The sequence below is a fragment of the Lepidochelys olivacea genome (assembly GCF_965140295.1).
Source record: "Lepidochelys olivacea isolate rLepOli2 genome assembly, chromosome: 5".
In the NCBI taxonomy this organism is placed as follows: Eukaryota; Metazoa; Chordata; order Testudines; family Cheloniidae; genus Lepidochelys; species Lepidochelys olivacea.
Genome location: NC_140415.1, coordinates 76,358,217 through 76,380,194, shown reverse-complemented (window position 1 = coordinate 76,380,194; position 21,978 = coordinate 76,358,217). Strand labels below are relative to the sequence as shown.

Genomic DNA, 21,978 nt, shown 5'->3' with positions numbered 1-21,978 from the left:
CCTGTTGAATTGGAGATAGTTCACCTCCCAATGACTTCATAAATATCTGCTTCAATTACCTTTGGTAAATGAAATAACCAAACAACCATTCATTTTCTGAGATAGCTATAAAACTAATCTGAAAAGTTTTCAAAATAAATCACTTTAAAAATATATAGTGTGTACCTTCTAAAAATGAAACCTACATCTATCTCTGAATTGTGAAGAATATGTATTAAAGGTTATAACAACCAACAAGAATGCATTTTTATGTAGAAATCCATGATTAAATAGTCTTCCTAACTAGTGATTTAAATCATGAATTAAATCAATTTGATTTAAATCAAATCCACCCTGCAAGCTGTTCTTTTATTTTGTTTTGCAGCTGAACTGAACTGTGCTGTCAGGTACCAGTGACCTCGAGGTGGTAATGCCTGGCTCCTTCTGACAGAACCTTCTTAGTTCCATGCTCAGAGAAGGCAAGGTGAGTCTTTTGCCATGGCCCTTTCTCCTTCAGACTTTCCCCTGCCGCGTTTTGCTTCACATATGAGTAGTTGCCCAAGCAAAGCCCATGGTTCTTCCCTGATGGTCAAGTGGTGAGCGTTTGGTGGCCATGGGCTCCATTCATGGTCAAGGACCCTGCTTTGGTGCTTCTGCCAGGACTGATCTTTGGAGGCTGCTTTCATCCTCAGATAGGTGTTTTGAATGCAGCAAGTTCTAGTGTCTTATCGTAGAATCATAGAACCATGAGGTTAGATGGGATCACATCTAGTCTAACCACCTTCAGAGATATAGAATTTGTTGAGTCTAAACTATCCAAGACAGAAAACTTCCAGTGAAGGAGCTTCCACAAACGCTTGTTTTTCCCTTTCAGGTCTCTCTCTTTTTTTTTTTTTTTTCCTTTCTTCTTCTTCTTCTTCTTCTTCGTTATTCCGTATCCTATGCACCCTCTTTCAAACTCCAACCTCCAGGGCCTGGTCTTGATGGGCTCCTGACCTATCCTGTGGCCAGTCCCTGTCTTGCCATCTCACTTATATGGTACTCCAGCTTGTTTCAGCATTGTGCAGATGGGGAATTTCTTGCCTCTTATCACTGGTCAGAATTTGGTGCTCTCATTGCCATGGACTGGATTCGATTCTCAGTCATGGAAGGCTTTCCCATTGTCCCTCCTCCTCAGGGATGGTAGGGTTGGTTATGTGCAGCAAGGATAGTGGGGAGTGGCCAACTTCAGGGTAGCCAGGAGGGTTGTGTCTGCATACAGGACAGCAATGCCACAAGCTGTCCTTGTGTTTCACCATGTAGCTGAATTGTGCTGTGCTGTCAGGTGCCAGTGGCCCTCAAGATGGCAGTTCCAGTGACAGGGTGAGTGATTTGGATTTGTTGCTGTCCACAACACAACTTAGGTATGATTCCTGGTCAGGGAAACCTCTTACCTTGGCGCCTCTGGCAGTGCTGATCCTTGGAGGCTTCTTTGAACGTAGCATACTCTAGTTCGGGGTTTGCCACATCGGGGTTTCCAAACTGTATGGAGGGCCAGGTAGGGGGAAGGCTGTGCCTCCCCAAACAGCCTGGCTCCTGCCCCCTATCCACCACCTCCCTCTTCCCGCCCCCCTCAGAACTCCCAACCTTCCCTGCTCCTTGTCCCCTTGCCCCCTCCTGGGATTCCCACCCCTAACTGCCCCCCAGGACCCCACCCCCTATCCAACCCCCCCGTCCCGACAAGCTCCCTAGGACTCCAATGCCTATCCAACCACCCCATCCCTTGACCCCTCTTCCCCCATCCAACCTCCCCCTGCTCCCCAACCTCCCCATCTAACTCCCCACCGGGACCTCACCTCCTATCCAACCCTCCTGATTGCCCTGACCCCTATCCACACCCCTTCCCTCTGACTGCCCTCCCCAGAACCCCTGACCCATCTAACCCCTTATCCAACCTCCTTGCACCATTACCATGCTGCTCAGAGCAGCAGGAGCTTGCACCCGTGCTGCCCAGCAGGAGCAGTGGGACAGAGTGCTGGCAGTGCAGCAAGCTGAGGCTGCGGGGGAGGGGCCGGGGGCTAGCCTGCCTGGCCTGGAGTTCAGGAGCCAGGCAGGATCTGGCCTGCAGGCCATAGTTTGCCCACCTGTGCTCTAGTTTCTTTCTTTCTTCCTGTGCTCCCTTTCAACCTCCCAGCTTCCAGGGGCTGTTCTCAATGGGCCTTTGATTTGTCCTCTGGCCTACCGTACCCCCGACTCCCACACACATGTTCCTCCACCTCATGTCAGCATTGTGCAGAGAGGGTGCCTCATGTCTTTTCTCCCTGCTGGTCCAGTGAGCCAGAGGTAACATTGGTATGACATGTTAGATTTCACAGCAGAATTAAGTGGAAATGTTTTTATTCATATGCTAGCAGATAATCAGCAGGGAGCGGACGAAAGGGTAACAAAGTTGAGAATGTGGTTTTGGAAATCCTTGCTTGCCCCCACACGTGGAATAGGAGGGACAGTTTGTTCTGTGAGTCTATATTGTCTTTCTGTCATGGTTCTCAAACTGTTCTACATATAAAATCTCTGTGAACTAGATTAGTTTTATAGAAATGGAATCTATGGCTGAGAGGTTGAGCATACCCCAACTGTACTTAATTTTGGAGGGAAGGCACTAAAGCAAAAATTCTCAAATGCAGGGGTCACAAACTTTCAGCCTCCATCCCAAACCCTGTTTTGCTGGTGGTAAATATATCAAGTGTTTTTAATTTATTTGGGGGGGTTGCACTCCGAGGCTTGCTATGTGAAAGGGAGCACCAGTACAAATGTTTGAGAATCACTGCTGTAAAGTTACAAACTTTACAGTTGGTGAAACTTGGTGTCTCCATTTATTGGGTAATTACCTCAATTAAAGATTATATAGTTATTTACACAACAGGAATGAATCTCACATGAGTTGAAGTCTCTTGCATCAATGTTATGTCATTTTGGGCATTTTCTGATGTTCTACATTTGGACCTTGGCAGGTTGAAAAGCATGATTGTTGGGGAGGAGGAGAATAAATAGTAGAAAGAAATCAGTGCAGTAACAGATAAAGTGTGTGAAAAGGTGGGAGAGAAAAAAGGCAGATATACAGAATAAGGATAGAAGGTGAGTTGTATGGTGGCAATGTACAAGGAAAAAGAAAAATATATTAAAAAAAACTGAATAGTTTCTTTAGTTAATATGAGCAAAAGAAAAGCAGTATCAAGTTACAAACAAAAATGGATTTTAGGGCAAGAAGAAGAAAGGGAGGAAGACAATTACATTTTTTTTATTTTTCAGAAAGTTATTTGTTCAATGTGCTGAATCTGTGATTTAGAAGTGACCTGGCTATTTCTAGTAAAAATAAAATACTTAGTCTCCTACCCTTTGGCCATGTTCCGGCTGTGATTCTGTGCCCTTTGAACACTGTCACCCTCTTTTTATAAGGATTGACAGGTACAGTATAATTTGCAGTTTCCTTTACACTTAAAATAAGATGGTGGTACATAACATTTCAAATTCAAGGGCACCCCAATATTTGCTGAATATTGTTCTAAATATTCATTTCCTATGATTAGCAGCTGAGCTTCCTAAAATGCAGAACAAGAAAATCTCTCAAATGCCACATTAATGTATAATAAATACAAATATCCTTCAGACAGCATCTTTTGCTCTACAGGTATGCAGCTTCAGGTAGCTCCTCATGGTTTTCTGTTTTACATGTGACCCTATCTCAGAATGTGAGTAGATAATCAAGAGGGTTTTGGCTTCCAAATCAATTAGAAGGCAATAGTGCAAAACTAGTTTGGATCATGAAACAGAACTGGATTGGGTAGCAACACAAGGATGTGATCCCGTTAAATACTATAATTCACAACCTAAATTTAAAAAATTGATCCCACGCTTCTGACTTAAAATTGACTAACTTTAAAACCACACCTATATTAACTGTAAATACCGAAACATGACACTTTTTGCTTCATTTGTGCATGTGACACCGCTTTGTGTACAATTATCTAACTGTGATTAGGTTCCTTACAAAGCCACAAGAGAAAAATTGAAAAAAGTGATTGTAAAAGCACAAAAATTAGCGTGTGTGTGTCAAGACCAGAAGTAGTAACCGAAACTGCTTTTAACTCAATTTTTCATATTGACTAGATTTTAAGTTGACAGTGTTCCTTTTTAAAAGGCACAAATACACCAAAAGACAACTCACTTTGTTACCAACACACACAAATTACTTATTGAAATTGTCAGATATCATGAAATGTATGATCTATAAAAAGTAGTTGCAACAATGGCATTCTAAAAGGTTGAGTCTCTGCATGGTCATTTATTTTAAAGATTATGCATCTGGTAAATACATCATGTTTTTACATAATTTAATGTTTATTAGCTTACAATAATTATAAACTTCACTGAAAATACTCATTTGTTCCCAGACATTGCTTTTCTGGTATAAGCACATAGGTTTGCCAAGTAAACTGAAGGAAAAAAGTGCAGTTCTGCTCAGAAAGATGACTAAAGTGACAGTGAAGTTCAACATCTGAATGACTTCTATATCAAATCTGCTCAGTTTACAAGTGAAAGGATGGCTTTCCCAAATTGCCAATGCACTTAACTGAGCTGGAAATCTGAAAAGTTAAATTACATTATTCTGGTTTGCAATTAACAAATTCTGCAAATGAAATTTAGGCCCAAATGGTGAAAATACTTAATTATGCACAGTTGAGTAATCTCAGTTAATTCAGTGGGGATGTAAAATTATTTACATGCCTAAGCATTTACAAGATCAGGGTTTTAATTGTGTTAATGCATGAGCCACTGATAGCTATGTGGGCTTTGTGATTCTAACAGGAATAAGTATTACCAATATATTGGTCACTAAGCAGATATAATAATGCACACAGATCTAGTGAGTAAGACGGTGCCATTTTAAGCCAGCCACTTCCGTTCTGTCACTGTACTTTAAACTTAGTCTCAAGACATGAACAAAATGTTAGTGAAACTTTAATTATTCTTCCCTATATTAAACAGCTGTAATAATTTTGAAATGCTGTCACAGGTTTCTCCATAGCACAAAAAAAAAAAAATTGCTGTATTGCACAATTTGTAAATTCAGGTTATGTGCATAAAAACCATCTTAGTGTTCACATGGCAATTTGCTAAACATACATTTAAAACTATAATACAATTTACAAAATTTTTAGACAATTCTACTCTTAAAAGTATCCTGAGAATATTACAAAGTTTATTTTACAAGCCCTTCATTTCTATGCTTTGTTTATCCCCTCAATCGGACGAGTTTATTTTACATGAAATATTGTTCCTTGCTTTGTTGCTGTATTTTACAATGTATCTTTTAACAAAATAATATACCATTTTCATTTGAGTAACTAAACAGCTTCGTATCTAGTCAAATTATAAATTTCTACATTTTTGGAATAGGTCAGGAAAAGTAACAGAAAAATGATTTCAGAAACAGTGTTAGCTTGTTAAAAAAGATTCAAAGGCTTTGTGCATTTTTAATATTTTGGTCAGGTATTTAGGTTATGCTATTTTACATTTTGGCAAAAGAAAAATCCCCAATATCTTCAATACATTTCTTTGATTTTTAATATAATTTGTAAATCTACAGTCTATTTTATACAACTAAGGTCAAGTACTTCGCTCTTGTATTTTTATTTGCTTTTTTCTTTTTAAAGGTGCTTAGAAAGATAGACAAGTACTGGAAACAAATTCAGCATCTTTTGGCTAAATACAAAAGTCTCACTGGAAAAAATGCAAAATATTTAAGTTGCTTCCTCTCTTTACAGTTACTTAAATAAATACCCTTTATCTAAAGATAAATTCTAATTTCTTATCCTATACACACCTGTCTGTAGTTTGTCTAGTCAAGATTAAAGCTTCACACATGTAATCTTTATACAGTTTTATTAGGAAGATATCCATGTATTTGCATATTTTGAAAAGGGGGAGTTCAGGGTTAAAAATATAGGCTTTTTTAAAGGTAAGACTGCCATTCTGCTGACAGTGTTTCAAGCTATAGCATAGAAAACCCAAGTTATGGAATATCCTTCAGTTTCTTATACCTTGGTGAGAGGAAAAAGGGCTCAGGTGAGCTGCGGAGGTAACCAGCTTGGATTCCACAAATGGGAGGGTGATGGTGGTTCATCATATCAGTGTCCCATGGGCCAGTTCCTTCTATGGCATAAGCATCTGCTTCAGAGGCGGAGGTTTGCTTATTTTCTAGACAGGGGCAAACACTTATTCATGGCTGCCAAAGAGTAAAGATTTGTAGGGAGACATTTGTCAGAGTAAAGGGGTATCGTGCTATAAGGTTTCCATCTGGACCTGGCCTGGGAGAAGGCTAAGTGTTCAGTGTGAGAAAAGCTCTGAACAGAGAGGTTACCACAAAAGGGGAAAAAAAACATTTCAGCAACATATTGTGTGTGCACATATATTATAAATATATATAATATATATTTTACAGAGTCATCTATGATTCCTACATTAGGCAATATAATCCAAATCTGAAGGACTTTGTTAATCTTTAAGGCATCACGGACTTAAGCTCCAGGAAATAAATATGAACACAGGAAAGCAAAAATCTTTGTGGCACCAATTGTAAAAATATCATTGGTACATGACATTTGTTGGCATTTCCATGAAAAATATCAGAAAAGTTACACGCAGTATTGACAAATATCAGAGCATAAATTTCACTTCATTTTTCAACACTTCATTTACTGGGCTAAATTGATCAGGCAGGATTCTCATTTTTACTGTTCCATCAGCTCCACAGGAGAATATGTGATTTGCTGGTCCTGTCTCAATCTGCATGACCCCTGTCCCAATGTTTCTGAAGATTGACTGTCGAGCATGCTCATTGATGAAAGTGTGAAGAAGATTAAAGGTAGATAAACTCCATACCTGAAAATTATTAAAACAAATAATCAGTAATGTTTATGCTCTCTCAACTCACTGAAAATCATTAATGAAAACTCAGACCACCTAGCTTGATCAGATGTTTTTCATCTTTTTGACAGTAATGGCACATTCATACTTGGTCTTCATTTTCAATCACTAATATTCTGATAAATATTTAAGTATAAAAATGCCATAAGGTAACATCAAGGTTGCACAGTTAAACACTGAAGTCAGGAAATGCAAAAGTTAAGACCTACTGAATGATCCATTTCCCTGGCAATGAAAAATTCTAGTTGAATATTTTTAAAGAGGGATTATAATTTTGCAAATACTTAGTATGAAAAAATTATACAATGCCGTGTCCCACCAAATTAAAGTTACCTTTATATTGCCTTCTGCAGATCCTGTAACGAAGTATTCTTCTGCAGGATCCACAGCAATTGCTTTAACTGGAGAATCATGACTCTGGAATAGCTGTCGTTGTTGCTTTTGGCGAAGATCAAGTATACAAGTAAAGCCTTTTCTGCCTCCTGATATTAAAAGCTGATGTTTTGGAGCATATGCTAGCACAGTTGCCCCACTATCATGGCAGATAAAAGCTAAAATACAAAACAAAGGACGTTAGAGAACATAATACATTAGCTTTAGCCTCCTCTTCAGCACTAATGGTTTAACACAATAGCAACAGGAACAGGTTACTGAATTAGATGGAGTAGTGATCTGATCCAGCACAACAATTCCTATCTATGATAGCGGCCAGTTACGGATACTTCTAAGAAAGGCACAAGAAACCCTGCAGTACACAGTTAAGAAATAACCTGCCCACAGGGAAAGTTTCTCTTACCCCTTCTAGTTATAGGTTGTCTTATGTCCTGAAGCATGAGGGTTTCCTCTTTCCCCAAAAAACTTTTTAATCCTTGCTAGTGTAATGCTAGAGGATATCCATATAAATGTTTAATCTTTCTTTCAATCCTGTTAAACTTAGTCTCGATATCTTGTGACAAAGAGTTCTACAGACTACTTGTGCACTGTTAAACATATTTCCTTTAATTATTTTAAAGCTGCTGCCTTTGTTTCCTTGAATATTGTTCCTGTTCTTTTGTAACCAGAATTGGTAAACAAGAGGTGCTTGAATCTTATCAGGACTGCAGTCGGAGAAGGAAGATGACAGTAATCAGTAGAGCTGGCCAAAACTCTTGAGTGTGTATTTCATTGACTGAAACCAAGTTTTCCAAAATTTCCAGCAGACTGGAAATTCTGAACAATTTCATTTCAGAAACACCAAAACATGCTGTTTCTGAAATAAAATATGCTCCCCAGATTCCCTGGCAGCTGCTGAAAGAAACTGACATGATTCTTGTCAGATCTGCTGCAGCCCACCACTGAATAGCATTAATGAAACTGACCAGTGAAAATGTACCCCCCCACCATCAAAAAAAATTTCCTTATCTGGTACAGTAACTAACTGGAATTCTTCGAGATCGTGTGGTTCCTGTATGTAGTCCACTGTGGATGTGTTGTGTTCTGTGCACTGGATACTGGAACATTTTTGCTAGCAGCTTCAATTGGCCCATGCCTGTGCCCTCCTCCTCATGCTCCAAACTAAAATCATAAAGGGGAGGCATGGACCCGACCAGTTCCTTTTCTATTACTAAAGGATCAGAAGCAGAGGGGAAGGAGAGCATCACAGTGAAACACAGATGAGGAACACACACCTTGAACAACTCCAGTTACTGTACAAAGTAACTAACTTCTCTTTCTTCAAATGATGGTCTATATGTGTTTTCCACGGTAGGTGACTGAAACAATATTCACTGAAGAGGAGGAGGGTGTGAGGACCTCTGTGGTATCTATGACCGGAGAATTACTATGCCAAAAGATGAGTCAGCTGCCAAAGCTTGCACCAGGACATAGCATCTTGTAAAGGTATGAACGGAAGCCCGTGTTGCTGCTTTACAAATTTCAGTGAGAGGAACATCACAGTGAGACTACTAAAGCAGCCTTGGCACTAGTTGAGTAGGCTCTCTCACACCTTAAGGAAGGGAGTGTCTGTTAATTTGTAACACAACAGAATGCAGTGCAGCCTGAAATCCACTTTGACGAACAGAATATTTCGCCTTTTATCAGGTCAGCAAAAGATATAAAAAGTCTATTTCCTGAAATATTTTGTTCTTTTTGTAGGTAGAACACCAGAGCCTGATGGACAACTAGAGAATTAAGTCTCCAGTCCTCCCTGGTAACGTACAGCTTTGGAAAGATGACAGGTAACTGAATTGTTTGATTCAGACAAAAATCTGAGATTACTCTTGGAATAAATTGAGGGTGAAGTCAAAGAAACTTTGTGTTTATGGAATACTGTACGGTAGATCAGCCATATGGGCTCCCAGCTCTCATCCTTTTCTTGCTGAGGTGATGGCCGGCAGAAAAGCAATCTTCACAGACATGTGGGTCAAAGAGCACAAGGCCAGGAGTTCAAACAGATGCCTTAATGCTGAGAGGATCAGGTTGAGATCCTGTGATGGAATAGGCCTTTCAGGAAATAGTCATCCCAGGATGGGTGAAAAAGGAGTGATTATCATTTGGAGGATGACTGGCACTGACAGCTGCTAAGTGTACCCAGAGGAAGCTAAAAGGAAAGACCTGAAGTCTTTAAGGAAAGAAGATATTCCAATAAGTTATGGATCTCAGAATCCTCAGGGTTACCTGGCAATGTTGACACCAGACAAAAAACCTTTTCTACTTAACTAAGTAGCATTTTCTAGTGGAGTCCTTCCTTCTATTGTTAAGGATGGCCTGAACTGCTTTCAAACATGTCCTTTTTAGGTTCAGCACCCACCCAAATGCCAGGCTGTCAGGTGGAGGAAAGCCTGACTGGGGTGCCTGACCTTGCTCCCTATGCTGGGTCAATAGGTCAGGCAATAGGTCAAGGGAGGACTGGATATTGATGAATGGCATGCAGACGTTGAAGGATGTTGGGGAACCAGAATAGCCTGGGCAATCAGGAGGACCACTGATCCATCTTGCTTGATCTTCCTGAGAACCTGAGGCAAAATGGTTGGTTTGAGAGGCATGTGTTAGTTGTCCTGACCAACAAGTAGTACATCTCTCCGGAGCCCTGACTTTAAGCCCCTCAGAACATTAGATTTTGTCTTAAGAGAACAAATAATGCACAAACAGATCCCAAGACCAAACCACCTTTCCCCTCCCTTCCCCCCATTGTTGAAATATGCTCTGCACTATGGAATCATGTTGCTTCCATTTGCAGTCCTCGGGGAAGTGTCTGGTGCAGCTGTCTGCCAATGTGTTGTGTGTCCCTGGAAGATGCACTGCCTACAGCGTGATTTGGTGGTCAACACTGACCAGTTCCAATGACTAACATCTTCTAGAGAGATGGAGCTCACTCATCCTTGTTTGTTGATGTATGCTTGTCATGTTGTCGGACATCACTTGAATATGTAGCATTTGTATGAGTGGTAGGAATAGTTTGCAGGCTTAGTAGACTGCACACATTATTAGGTGGTTTATGTGATCCGAGACTCTTGGGAGTCCACATCCCTTGTGCTGTATACTCAACTAGATGGGTGCCCCACCTTAACAAGGAGGCACCTGTGATTAATGACTTATCCAGTGGGAGGAGAATAAAGGGGGCACCCCCCAATCCCCTCCTGTGCACACTTGTTCTCTGTTCTCCTGCAAGGCTAGAGAAGTTTGCACGCTGTGGGGAAGCTAATGATTCCTTATCAGAGCACGACAATACTAGTGGTGTAGGAGATGCTTGGGCATTCTTTTTTGTCACTATTATGGTAGATCCCACTCCTGCAGATGGTGCCCATCTCAGAGCACTCTTGCTCTTTGGAGCCAGGAGATTGGTACCTTGCCCCTTCTGAGCTTGATCCTCCTGCAGCAGGTCATGGAGTCTCATCCAGCTTTGATGGTGTCAAGGAAGAGGCCACCGTGCTTGGAAGTGCGCTTCTCAGTACCTCTGCCTGTTGTACAAGGGGGGCTGCTGAGCCTGGGGCCTCATTGTGCAAACCATAATGAATCTTTGAAGGCATACTCATGGCCTTGGCAAGTTCTGCTGCAGAAGAATCAGCAAATGCTGCCCTTCAAGGGGACATGAGTTTGCACAAGGCAATTGAGGCACTTTAAGTGGTTATCATTGGCTGGGAAAGCCTGGGGGCAGGAGACATCTTTCTTGAATCTCAGGCTCTTGGGCACAATAGTCACCCTGTATAGGGGCAATACAGGGAGACTTCCACCCATCCCTAAAACTATCCTAACAAAGAACTATTTAGAAAGTAAAAAAAAGACTGTTTACCATTATTTACAGGTAACATGTTAAGGACCATAGAAAATGCTATGGACATTGAAGGGTTCTCTCTGATCATGAGGAGGTAGAAAGGAACTGGAGAAGGCCTGCACTGCCCCTTATGCCCTTAGTTCAGTGCAAAAGAAGGAGAAGGTCACAGGCATGGACAAATGGACACTGCTAGCAACACTTTTCTAGTCTCAGGCATATGGAGGGCATGTGCTCGCACAGCAGAATGCACATCGGGACCATCACTTGAAGTGGAGCTCATGTTAAGTGCCACTTTAGCTGAAGTATAGTTTAAACGGTATAGGATTGGACAGTGTATGAAAATAAAGATGCAGCACATATTTTAAAAAAAATATTGCAAGTGTGATCTTTAGAGTTCCAGTTTGAGAAGTAGCTATGTTAACGGGCACCACTTTACTCAGCACATTTGCTCACTGTTCATATTGGGACAGTATAGTTTTGATGGCCTCTATCTCAACAGAAGGGCTCAATCTCCTCAGGGAGAAGCTGGCTAGCGTAGTTAAGAAACATTAAACTAATAGCAAAAGGAGAGGATAAAAGGAGGGAAGATACAAGCATTCAGCAAAACTGAGTTGAGAACAAAGCTAATCAAGGAAGAAAAGGACATGAAGAGGAATTCCTGAATTGCCTATACACCACTGCTCGCAGCCTGGGTAAGACAAACAAAAGGAATTGGAATTGCTCATTTATGAGCACAAATTTCATCTAATTGCTATTACTGAAACCTGATGGCCGATTTGCACTATTGGAGTGTTAAAGAGAACAGTTATAACCTATTTAAGAGGGACTGAGTGGGCAAAAGGGAAGTGGGAGTGGCACTCTGTCAAAAATGTCATTACCTGTTTAAGTCACTGATAACTCAGAAGAAAATTATCTTGAATGCTAACAGATCAATGTCCTAACAGAAAACATATAAGGTGGGGTATTAGTGTCTGCCACAGACCACCAAATCACACTAGGGAACAAGATGACTGCCTCCTTACACACCTATCTATATAGGAAATAAATGAATTAGATATGGGGAAAAATGCGTGATCACAGAAGACTTCAATCTGAGTGACATGCTGGAGGTCTCATGCTGCCAGTACTAAAACATCCTTGGAATGTCTAAACATCATAGAGGACACCTTCCTACTTCAAAAAATACTACAATCAACACAGGGCGAATTCTTTATTAGATCTTGTCCTAACAGTTTAAGAGAAATTGATCACAGAATTAAAATTAGTGGTAGCTAAGGTACAAGTGATCATGGCATGTGTGATCATATTTATAATGTGCAAACAGAATCAAGTTCAGACCAATAATATATATGCTTGCTGCTTTAATAATCCAGGCCAGTAATATATACATATACACTTGATGCAGAATTTCACAAAGCTGAAACAATTATGAGCCAAACAGCTGGGAGGAAGAATTTAAAACAGAAAAATCTGAACCATAATTGGGATTAATTTAAGAACACCTTACTAGATGTCCCAAAAGCAACAATCCCATAATTAAGGAAAAAGGCTGTGCTGATTAAATAGCCAGTCTGGAACAGAGGGGACGTGAAGGCAGCTATAAAAATACATGTATAACAAATGGTAAAAAGTTGATAGTAATGAATATAAATCAGAAGCTTGGAATTGTAGAAAATTGATAAGGGAAGCAAAGGGATACAAGGAGGAATCTATGCCCCACAGAGTTAGCGCAATCAGGAGGAGTTTTTAAAATATTTTAGAAACAAAAAAAATTGGGACAGTGGTATTGGTCCATTACTAGATGGAAATGGTAGAATGATCAATAATGCAGAAAAGGTGGAAGTGTTAAATATTTCTGTTCTGTATTTGGGGACAAAACAGATGATAGAGTCTCATCATATGTTAACAACACTCTTTCCATTCTACTGGTATCTCTGGAGGATGTTAAACAGAAGCTACTTAGAGCTAGACATTTTTAAATCAGCAGGTCCAAATAACTTGCATCCAAGAGTTTTAAAATAGCTTGGTAAGCAGCTTGCTGGACCATTAATATTGTTTATCAATAAGTCTTGGAACATTGGGAAGTTTCAAAAGACTGGAAGAAGGCTAATGTGCCAATTTTTAAAAAGGTCAAATGGGATGACCCAGCTAAATATAGGTCTGTCACCCTAAAATTGATCCTGGGTAAGATAATGCAGCAGCTGATACGGGACTTGATTAATAAAGAATTAAAGGAGGGTAACATTCTTAATGCATATCAAGATGAGTTTATGGAAAATAGATCCTGTCAAACTAATTCGGTATCTTTTTTTAAAATGAGATTTACCTTTATCAGCAAAAATTGTAAAGTGTTGATGTAATATACTTTGACTTGGTGCCGCGCAACATTTAAATTAAAAAATTAGAATGGCATACATGAAATGGATTAAAAACTGACTAACTGATAGGTCTCAAAATGTAATTGTGAGCAGGGAATCATCATCAAATGGGTTTGTTTTGAGTGGGGTTTCAAAGGGATTGGTTCTCGGCTCTATGCTGTTTATCAGCAAAACACATAAAATCATCACTGATGAAGTTTGTAGATGACACAAAAATAGGGGGAATGATAAATAATGAAGAGGACAGGTCACTGATTCAGAGTAATCGGGATCGCTTGGTAAACTGGGTGCAAGCAAACCATATGCATTTTAATACAAAGGTAATACTAAAGGTAAATGTATACATCTAGGAACAAAGAATGTAGTCATACTTATAGGATGGGGGGCTCCAGCCTCGGAAGCAGTGACTGAAAAAGAGTTGGGAGTCATGGTGGATTATCAGCTAAACATGAACTTCCAATATGATGGTGTGACCAAAAGAGGTAATGCAATCCGAGAATGCATAAAGAGAATTTTCAAGCAGTAGAGAGGTTATTTTACCTCTATATTTGGCACTAGTGTGACCACTGCTGTAATACTGTGTCCAGTTCTAGTGCCCACAATTGAAGAAGGATGTTGATAAATTGGAAAGCTATGAGAATGATAAAAGGAATAAAAAAAACATGCCTTATAGTGATAAGCTAAACAGATTGAGCTCCTTGAGTCTAACAGAAGGTCAAGGAATGACAGAGTCTATAAGTACCTGCATGGGAAACAAATATTTAATAATAGGCTCTTCAATCTAGCAAAGAAAGATATAACATGATCCAATGGCTGGAAGATGAAGCTAAACAAACTCAGACTGGAAATAAGGCATACATTTTTGACAGTGAGTAATTAACAATTGGAACAATTTACCCAGCGGCTGTGGTGGATTCACCATCACTGACAATTTATAAATCAAGATTGCATAATTTTCTAAAAGATCTGCTCTAGGAATTATTTGGGGAAGTTAAGTTCTATGGCCTGTGCTATCCAGGAGGTTAGAATAGAGGAGCACAATGGTCCCTTCTGGCTTTGGAATCTATGCTGACAAAAACGTTAATGGTTGCTAGATATTAAATAAGCCTGCCCTACTTATTAGGACCCTATCATTAGATGCTAAGATTATGAAAAATGGGTCTCATTCTAGGTTGAGTTTGAAGAGCTGGCAGTGAGACAAGTCCTATTTAAAATCATAGAAATGTAGTGCTGGAAGGGACCTTGAGAGGTCATAAAGTCCAGCCTCCTGTGCTGAGATAGGGCTAAGTAAACCTAGACCATCCCTGATAAGTGTTTGTCCAAACTGTTCTTAAAACCCTGCAATGACTGGGATTCTACAACCTCCCTTAAAAGCCTATTTCATTAACTATCCTGATAGTTAGGAAGTTTTTCCTATTATCTAACCTAAATCTCCCTGGCTGCAGATTAAGCCCATTACTACTTTCAGAGGACATGGAGAACAATTAATCGCAGTCCTCTTTATAACAGCCCTTAACATATCTGGAGACTTATCTCCCCTAAGTCTTTTTTCTCAGTGGTTCTCAGACTTTTATACTGGTGACCCTATTCACACAGCAAGCCCCTGAGTGTGACCCTCCTTATAAATTAAAAAACACTTTTTAAAATATTTAACACTATTATAAATGCTGGAGGTGAAGCAGGGTTTGAGATGGAGGCTGACAGCTCACAACCCCCCATATAATAAGCTCGTGACCCCCTGAGGTGACTATAAGTACGGAGTTGCCGAATCCATTTTGAAGAAAAAAACACAAGAAAGGGAATTGTGCACTGATACCTTCTACTGTTAAGTCATTAAGAGAGCTTGCCACAGAGAGGGACAAATCCTTAGGTGCTGTAAACTGACATCGCTCTTATGACTGAAATGGAGCTATGATAATTTATACCAGCTGAGGACCTGCCCAGTATATTTTTATTTTTTAATGCACCATTCACAATAATTTACTTAGACACTATGGAGAAAGACACTATCATGAAAGACTGTTTATAAACATATTTTGCAACTAATGAAGATAGCCACAACGATTTATCCGTATGGACCATCAAAATTAAGTAAAAACAGTAATGATTTAAAAATCTTACAAGAAAACTCCAGAATTATTTATAATTTAAAAGTATTCCCTTGAAGTACAACATTTGTTACTGTGTTTTTACTTACCATGCACTAAACTATTTGCAGGTGCAACTAAGGTATCCCACAAACATATATTTCTGTAAAAGAAAAAGAAAAATATATGCTGAACTTAATTTAACTGACTTTACTACTAACACAGGTTGAAGAGAAAAGGGACTTACTTCATATATTTGAAGTAGTGCGGCCAATATCTAAACATTTCACACAACACTGTTTTATTCTCCAATATATTAGTAGAATTAAAATGAAAGTTCAGATTGACAAACCCAAAATTACTCGCTCATTCAACATTACTTAAATTTGTTTACTGTGTTCTATTATAAAGAACTCCACTACCATCCTTCCAAAGCCTTATTCTAGTCCTAAAAAAATGTGACTAACCACCAACTGGAGATTTTTATGAAATTATAGCAGTGGTTCTCAACTTATTTATCATTGTGGGCCGCATATGTGGCCCACAATGTCTTACCTGGGCTGCAGAGGCCAGGTGGCAGGGCAGCAGCAGCAGCCCTGACCCCAGATCTGCGCAAGGCCAGCTGGCTGCCTGCCCCTGACCCCACAGGGCCAGCTGGCAGCCTCAACCTCAGACCCCAGCCATGCAGGGCTGGCCGGCAACCCTAACCCCGCCCGCCATGCTGCACCAGGCAGCCAGGAATCTGGACCCCCCCACCAAAAAAAAAAAAAAAACCCTGGCTGCAGCTGTGTTCTATTTGGGCCAAATGCAGCCCTTGGGCCGTTGACTGAGAACTGCTGAATTACAGATATACATATAACATGAGCACATGAATATTGTACAGTTAACTCACTCATCTTTGTTCTTGCACAGGTTTCACATTAATTTAATTTCTCTTGTGGTTGGACTGACCTACATGCTGGGTTTGTTTTCTCTGTCATGTTTAAAAAAAATGTTTTAAAAAGTTTTAGGGTCAAGTTTTGAGCTAGTCGAAGCATGGACAATCTCTCAAATCTATAAAAATGGCAGCACTTACGAAAACATTTATAAAGAAGGATGAAAGGGCTTCTGTTCTATTTGATGCGACCATATCACAAGTTGGTAGGTGACCATCTTAACTGCCCAACTCCCAAACTACACAGTAGCAAGAAACATTAAAAAACAGTATTATTTCATTAATACTTAGCCTCCAACTATGATCTTGAATCAAGTTTTTACCTGTTATCAGTAGCCTGTCCAGCTGTGGCTATCAAAGAGGAGGAACTGATGAAAACAAAATCATTGGCTGTTTTGTTATGACACTGCCACGTCTGGAAAATAACAGTACACAGTTAGGAAGTAGTCATGAAACAAAGCTAGCTTTTATACTAGCACGAAAGCTTATTTAAAAGATAAAAAAATACATTAAAGGTTGTTCTTCAATCAACTGAAGTGAAGAAATTCAGAGTTCAGACTGTAATACTATACTTAGTCTACCAATGGTCTTACATTCTTGACAAAAGTGTTTGACACCTCCCATGGTATTTGCTTTGCAATCAAAGATAACCAAATCATTTTAGATCTGATTTTGCATTCTCTCTCTTCAAATTAAGAAATATGGTTATGAATTGAGAACCTGTCTGCTAAATTTCAACCAAACAGAAACAAGACAAGTTTAGCTGAAAAAAATCCTAGTGGATTCTTAACTTTTCTGGTGCTGCCAGGAGACCACCTAGTACAAAGCAAATTTATGCACAGCAAGTTTACATTTTAGCTTACCAGATATGGTTTGGGTGTGCTTCCAGTAAGAGGGCAACACTTCCAGTTTGTCTGATACAAACATATATATCCATCAGCATCAACAATCCCGAACTGAAGAGAAAATTTATATGTATATTTTTAATACACAATATAATACACGTGTATGTATACTTTGCTAGGCGTATTTAAGATAGAGAAATTATATTGCTACCCCTTCAGTCCAGCAGATATTAAATAGCAACTTTATCTTCCCAGAAACACTTGCATTGTGTGCCTAGTCTAACTCTGGAAAGCAACTGCACCAGAACCAAACCCTGACGCAGCACGCCAACTAAGGTGGATTACAGCATTTTCAATGCACATGATATTTCTACTATGTGTGTCATTGCTATGGAAAAGAAGCAGCAGCAACTAAAGCAGAAAAAGGATATTTTTGAATTGATGACTTCTGTTAATAGACATAAGGGCTTGTCTACACTGCCCTGCAGTTTGGAGTATGGGGCTGTGAATAGCATCTGGACTCTGCAGGTGCAAAGTGAAAGGTTCCTACTTTGCATTAACATAATCCTCTTTGAAAAGAATATGTTAATACAAACCAGGTATCTTAGTTTGAGCCTGCAGCATCCAAATGGGAGAGTTACAGTGCAGCATTTCGGTGCACACTGCTATTCACACCTCAGTAGCCTGAAAATGCGGGGCAGTGTAGGCTTAACTGTCTCTTAGAAGTTTTCTTTCACTATTCTTTGACTTAAGAAGTCTTACTGAAGCACAGTCCTCAGAACAGTTCTGGATAAATGGTGCTTATACTACAGCTTTTTAAAACAAATGATCAGATATATTCAAGTCCTATGTACCTGTATCCTGATATACCTTGGCATGTAAAATTTATGTTTTAGCTTTACAAATTTAATTTTTAAAACCGACACGGTTCTCACCAAAACATGTTCTAATTCTGCAATTACAAAGGGGGTTCCAGGGTATTTATTCTGGCTCATACTTCAAGCTGATATGCTGTCTGCCTCCCCCACCTCCTTTAAAAAAGTGTTTGAAAAGTAAATAGCAGAAAAGCAAGGCGTTTGAGAGTCATGCTGTCCAAGGAGTCCAGTATTTTAATGCATTATATTTGAATATAGTGTTATTTATTGACACAGTGAACCAACAAAGAATAGCTGTTTATACTGTTTTGCAAGAAGTCAGCCACGAAGTGGGTAGAGAGGATTTCTGTATAATACCTTATTTCCTTGGTGATTGAATCTCATTCGTGTTATCCTTGAGTTGCCACCAGAGCGGAAACATGTAATTTGTTGTGAATGGCCCCATTCAAACATTCTCACACTACCATCTTGAGCACCCGTCAAGTCTGTAATAGAATAATATATTTTAATAACTTTTTGTTCTACTATTTGAATAGAAAATCCAAGCTTCATCTAAGGGGAAAAAAGAATCTGATAAAGTTTCCTGTGGTCTTTTAGCAGTACCATAGTAATGCCTAGAGGTCACTAAGGCCCCAGTCTGTCTGCTCTTTTTTTGTTTTAGTGCGTATTGTAGGTGAAACAGGAATAAATTCCCAATTTGGTCTAAGAAAAATAGCTTCCGAAAGCCCATCCTTCCCCAACTTTTTAAAAAGAGTGATGGTTTCATTATATAGCAGGTGCACACAGCATATATGTTTTCTAAAATCTTTAATATACTTTTGCTGTTGTTATAAATTAGTAATACATATTGTGAAACAAGGATAGTTATGTAAGTATTGTAAAACAACAACGTCTGTTAATGCAATGAACTTACAATAAGGTAGAGTTGGATGGGAAGCCATTCTTCTGACATTATTAATAGCCTTCTTGATCAGCTGTTCAATATAAAAGATCAAAGATAGTTAAACTACACAATTAACTAAAAACCTATTGGATTAAATTAGTTAGGGGAAAAGACTGGTTTCCCTTTTTAAATTCCCACTGAAAACAAAGGCAATACCACTTTTAAAAATGTGCGTGAAAGTGAATGGAAACTTAAGTTTTTCCCAAGACTAATGCACATTTTAATTAACAGAATTTTTATAAACCCAGGTATATGTAAGCTTCTTGCTTCTTAGATTTAAAGATCTAAATATAAACCTTCCTTTGACTGCAACTGTACACCTCTTTTCTTGCCAATTCCTTTCTGATCCCATTACATTTATTGGAATATTCTTGAATAATGTAAGGTAAGCAAGAGAGGCAGAAGCATGTAAAAAAAGGAGGTAAACAAAGAAAAAAATACTAGGAGGGAATATATTTGCTTTTGTTTCTACTTAGTTGTTTTATAATGATTGGTTGAAAAAGAATTGGATAGTGTAATTTGTGGCCCTCCGCTGGAGAACAAGCAATATAGTTAGCTCCCGATTAAAAAAAAAAAGGGAGATTTTCAAAAAGGCACCTGATGGATTTAGAAGCATAAACCCATTGACTTGTGCTCCTAAATAAACTACCATGCCATTTCAGTCCTTTGCCTCTGTGCCAAGTGATGTGCTGATGGGAGATCTTGCAGACTCCTGGAAATCCCTTGCTATACATTCTGCCATGAATGTGAAGGAAATGTTCACATTATTTCCCTGCCTCTGATGGAGTACACACCTCTCTGCTATCTTTTCTGGGGTTCATAAAATACTTCTGGAGGAGCACATTTTTAGCATTTGGTATGAACCAAATATCAAATTGCCAGGGTTTTTTTATTTAAAAAAAGGTGTCCTGAAAAAGGATACTCAGGATTGCCTCTCAACACACAAACTCCTGGTGCACAGGGATTGTCTCATATGGTGGAGATGAATGTTTGTTGGCGCTCAGCATTAAATTATTAGTAAGACATAATTGCTACCCGGTGTGATTGTGGATATCTGAATGTTTTAACTGGGTACACTGGCATCGATGTATTTCAGAAAAGCCAAACAGCCAAATGGAAGTCCACATATGATTGTTACTACCTATAGGACAGATGTCAACCAGTGTGCTTGGAGGTGAAAGACTACATGTCTTATTCTTGTAAGCCTGAAAGAGGTTATTAAACTAAACTTTCTGTAAAGACTGCATAACGTTGCAGCACTTACTAAAATGTAGATAATGATGACTTTATTGATACAGAATTAGGCTGCATGGCAATTTACAAGATAAAACATTGCCAGTTTATACCAGTTTGGTATATAGTTGTAAATACATGTGTTATCTGGTAATTTTTCAGTTGGCTTATGCATTTTCCCCATAAATCCTAGAATCTCTATGCCCCCCACCCCCAGTTTAATCCATGCACCCATCCCTCACAGTCTGCCATCCTGCAAAGTGAGATGGGCTAGACAGAACTATTTTTAGACCTTAGTGATACCAGTCCTACACAGACTGAAGCGATCGCTGTAGAATCACACACACACACACCCCATATAATAAGGCACTTTAAAGTACCGTATAAATTAGTAAACTATCTTGCCTGTTTCAAACTAAGGTCAGCCTGGAATAAAGAGGGCATAAATCAAAACCCCAAGATCTACTCTGAACTCCAGATCCAGACACTAACAGGCTACCTCAAAACCTTGGATCAAAACACTCCTGAAAGTAGGTGTTAAAAATCTTGATCCATATCCAAACTTATCCACATTTTAGAATGTTCAGGTTCAGTGTTGAGACGCCACTCAGAGACATTTAAGCTGCAGATTTTTATTTGAACCTGGATGTAGAGTTTTTGTTCAGGTCTCCCATTTCACTCTGAATATATGCTTCTTTCATCATTTGCATAGTCAAGCCATTTAATTACATGTGAACTAATACACTTTTTTGCCTAGTTAGTACATCTGAAATCAGTATAGTACATTAACCATCAGCATTCTGAGGAAGTGGATGAGGGAGATGCAGAAGTATGCCCCGTTTTCAGGAATGGGAAATTCCAGCTTCTGCCATTATTACGTAAGAACTGCACTTCACTCGCTGTGCAAGCGTAATTCAGTAACTACGAAAGGCACACAAACCTTAAAGCACTAGAGATATTAAAATGTTATTCTCTAACAAGCGACTTACCACAGATGCACCTCTCCCAGTCTGTGTACTACCAAGCCAAGGCATGTTGATAGGAGTGCCAGGATTGCTGTGTGTATAAGGTGTAGTTCCCTGAACATTTGCCAGGTCATCATGAGCATGTATAACCAAGAAGTCATCAGACCTATAAATGCAACATTAGTAACCAGAGGGATGATAAGACAGATTTTTGAAATAAAGCATTGAATTGCTATGGATTAGTTAGTTGAACTATAACCAAATTGCAAGAGGTACTCAAATAAAAATGAAATAAATATACCCTCTAGCCTCCACTTCTGCGTCATCATCAACCCAGGTGTAGATTTGTGTGGCTAGAATCCCAGAAACATCGAGTTCTTGAATGTCATGGCTGGAAGCTATTGCAATGCAGTTCCTGTTTGCCTGAAAAACAGTTACAAAAGAAAGAATTTAAAAACAACAGTTTCCCAGAATGGACCTTTAATTTTACTGTTGTCCTTTTGCTGGTACAATCATTTGAA

At 39.2% G+C, this 21,978-nt stretch overlaps 1 protein-coding gene and 1 long non-coding RNA gene across 7 annotated transcripts in view; one reads left to right on the top strand and one right to left on the bottom strand.

Annotated features, from left to right (window-relative positions):
- Positions 1-21,978, top strand: part of LOC311521130 — a 127,026-nt gene that overhangs the window by 11,416 nt on the left and 93,632 nt on the right. For 2 of the 6 annotated variants that reach the window (XR_014711807.1, XR_014711808.1), the window contains exons 2-7: positions 365-463; positions 6,765-6,883; positions 7,299-7,408; positions 8,693-8,823; positions 9,079-9,161; positions 11,228-13,523. This is a non-coding gene — a long non-coding RNA (uncharacterized lncRNA). The other 4 variants (XR_014711804.1, XR_014711805.1, XR_014711806.1 and 1 more) reach the window with 3 other exon arrangements.
- Positions 4,295-21,978, bottom strand: part of DMXL1 (Dmx like 1) — a 145,815-nt gene continuing 128,131 nt past the window's right edge. Inside the window, exons 36-44 of the mRNA XM_084629263.1 lie at positions 21,759-21,880; positions 21,482-21,623; positions 19,230-19,290; positions 18,674-18,801; positions 17,460-17,552; positions 16,920-17,011; positions 15,773-15,825; positions 7,279-7,496; positions 4,295-6,900 (exon numbers count right to left, since the gene is read on the bottom strand). Of these exons, the coding sequence (XP_084485389.1) occupies positions 6,676-6,900; positions 7,279-7,496; positions 15,773-15,825; positions 16,920-17,011; positions 17,460-17,552; positions 18,674-18,801; positions 19,230-19,290; positions 21,482-21,623; positions 21,759-21,880 (1,134 nt within the window). The 3' untranslated portion in view covers positions 4,295-6,675. The remainder of the gene's footprint in view (positions 6,901-7,278; positions 7,497-15,772; positions 15,826-16,919; positions 17,012-17,459; positions 17,553-18,673; positions 18,802-19,229; positions 19,291-21,481; positions 21,624-21,758; positions 21,881-21,978) is intronic.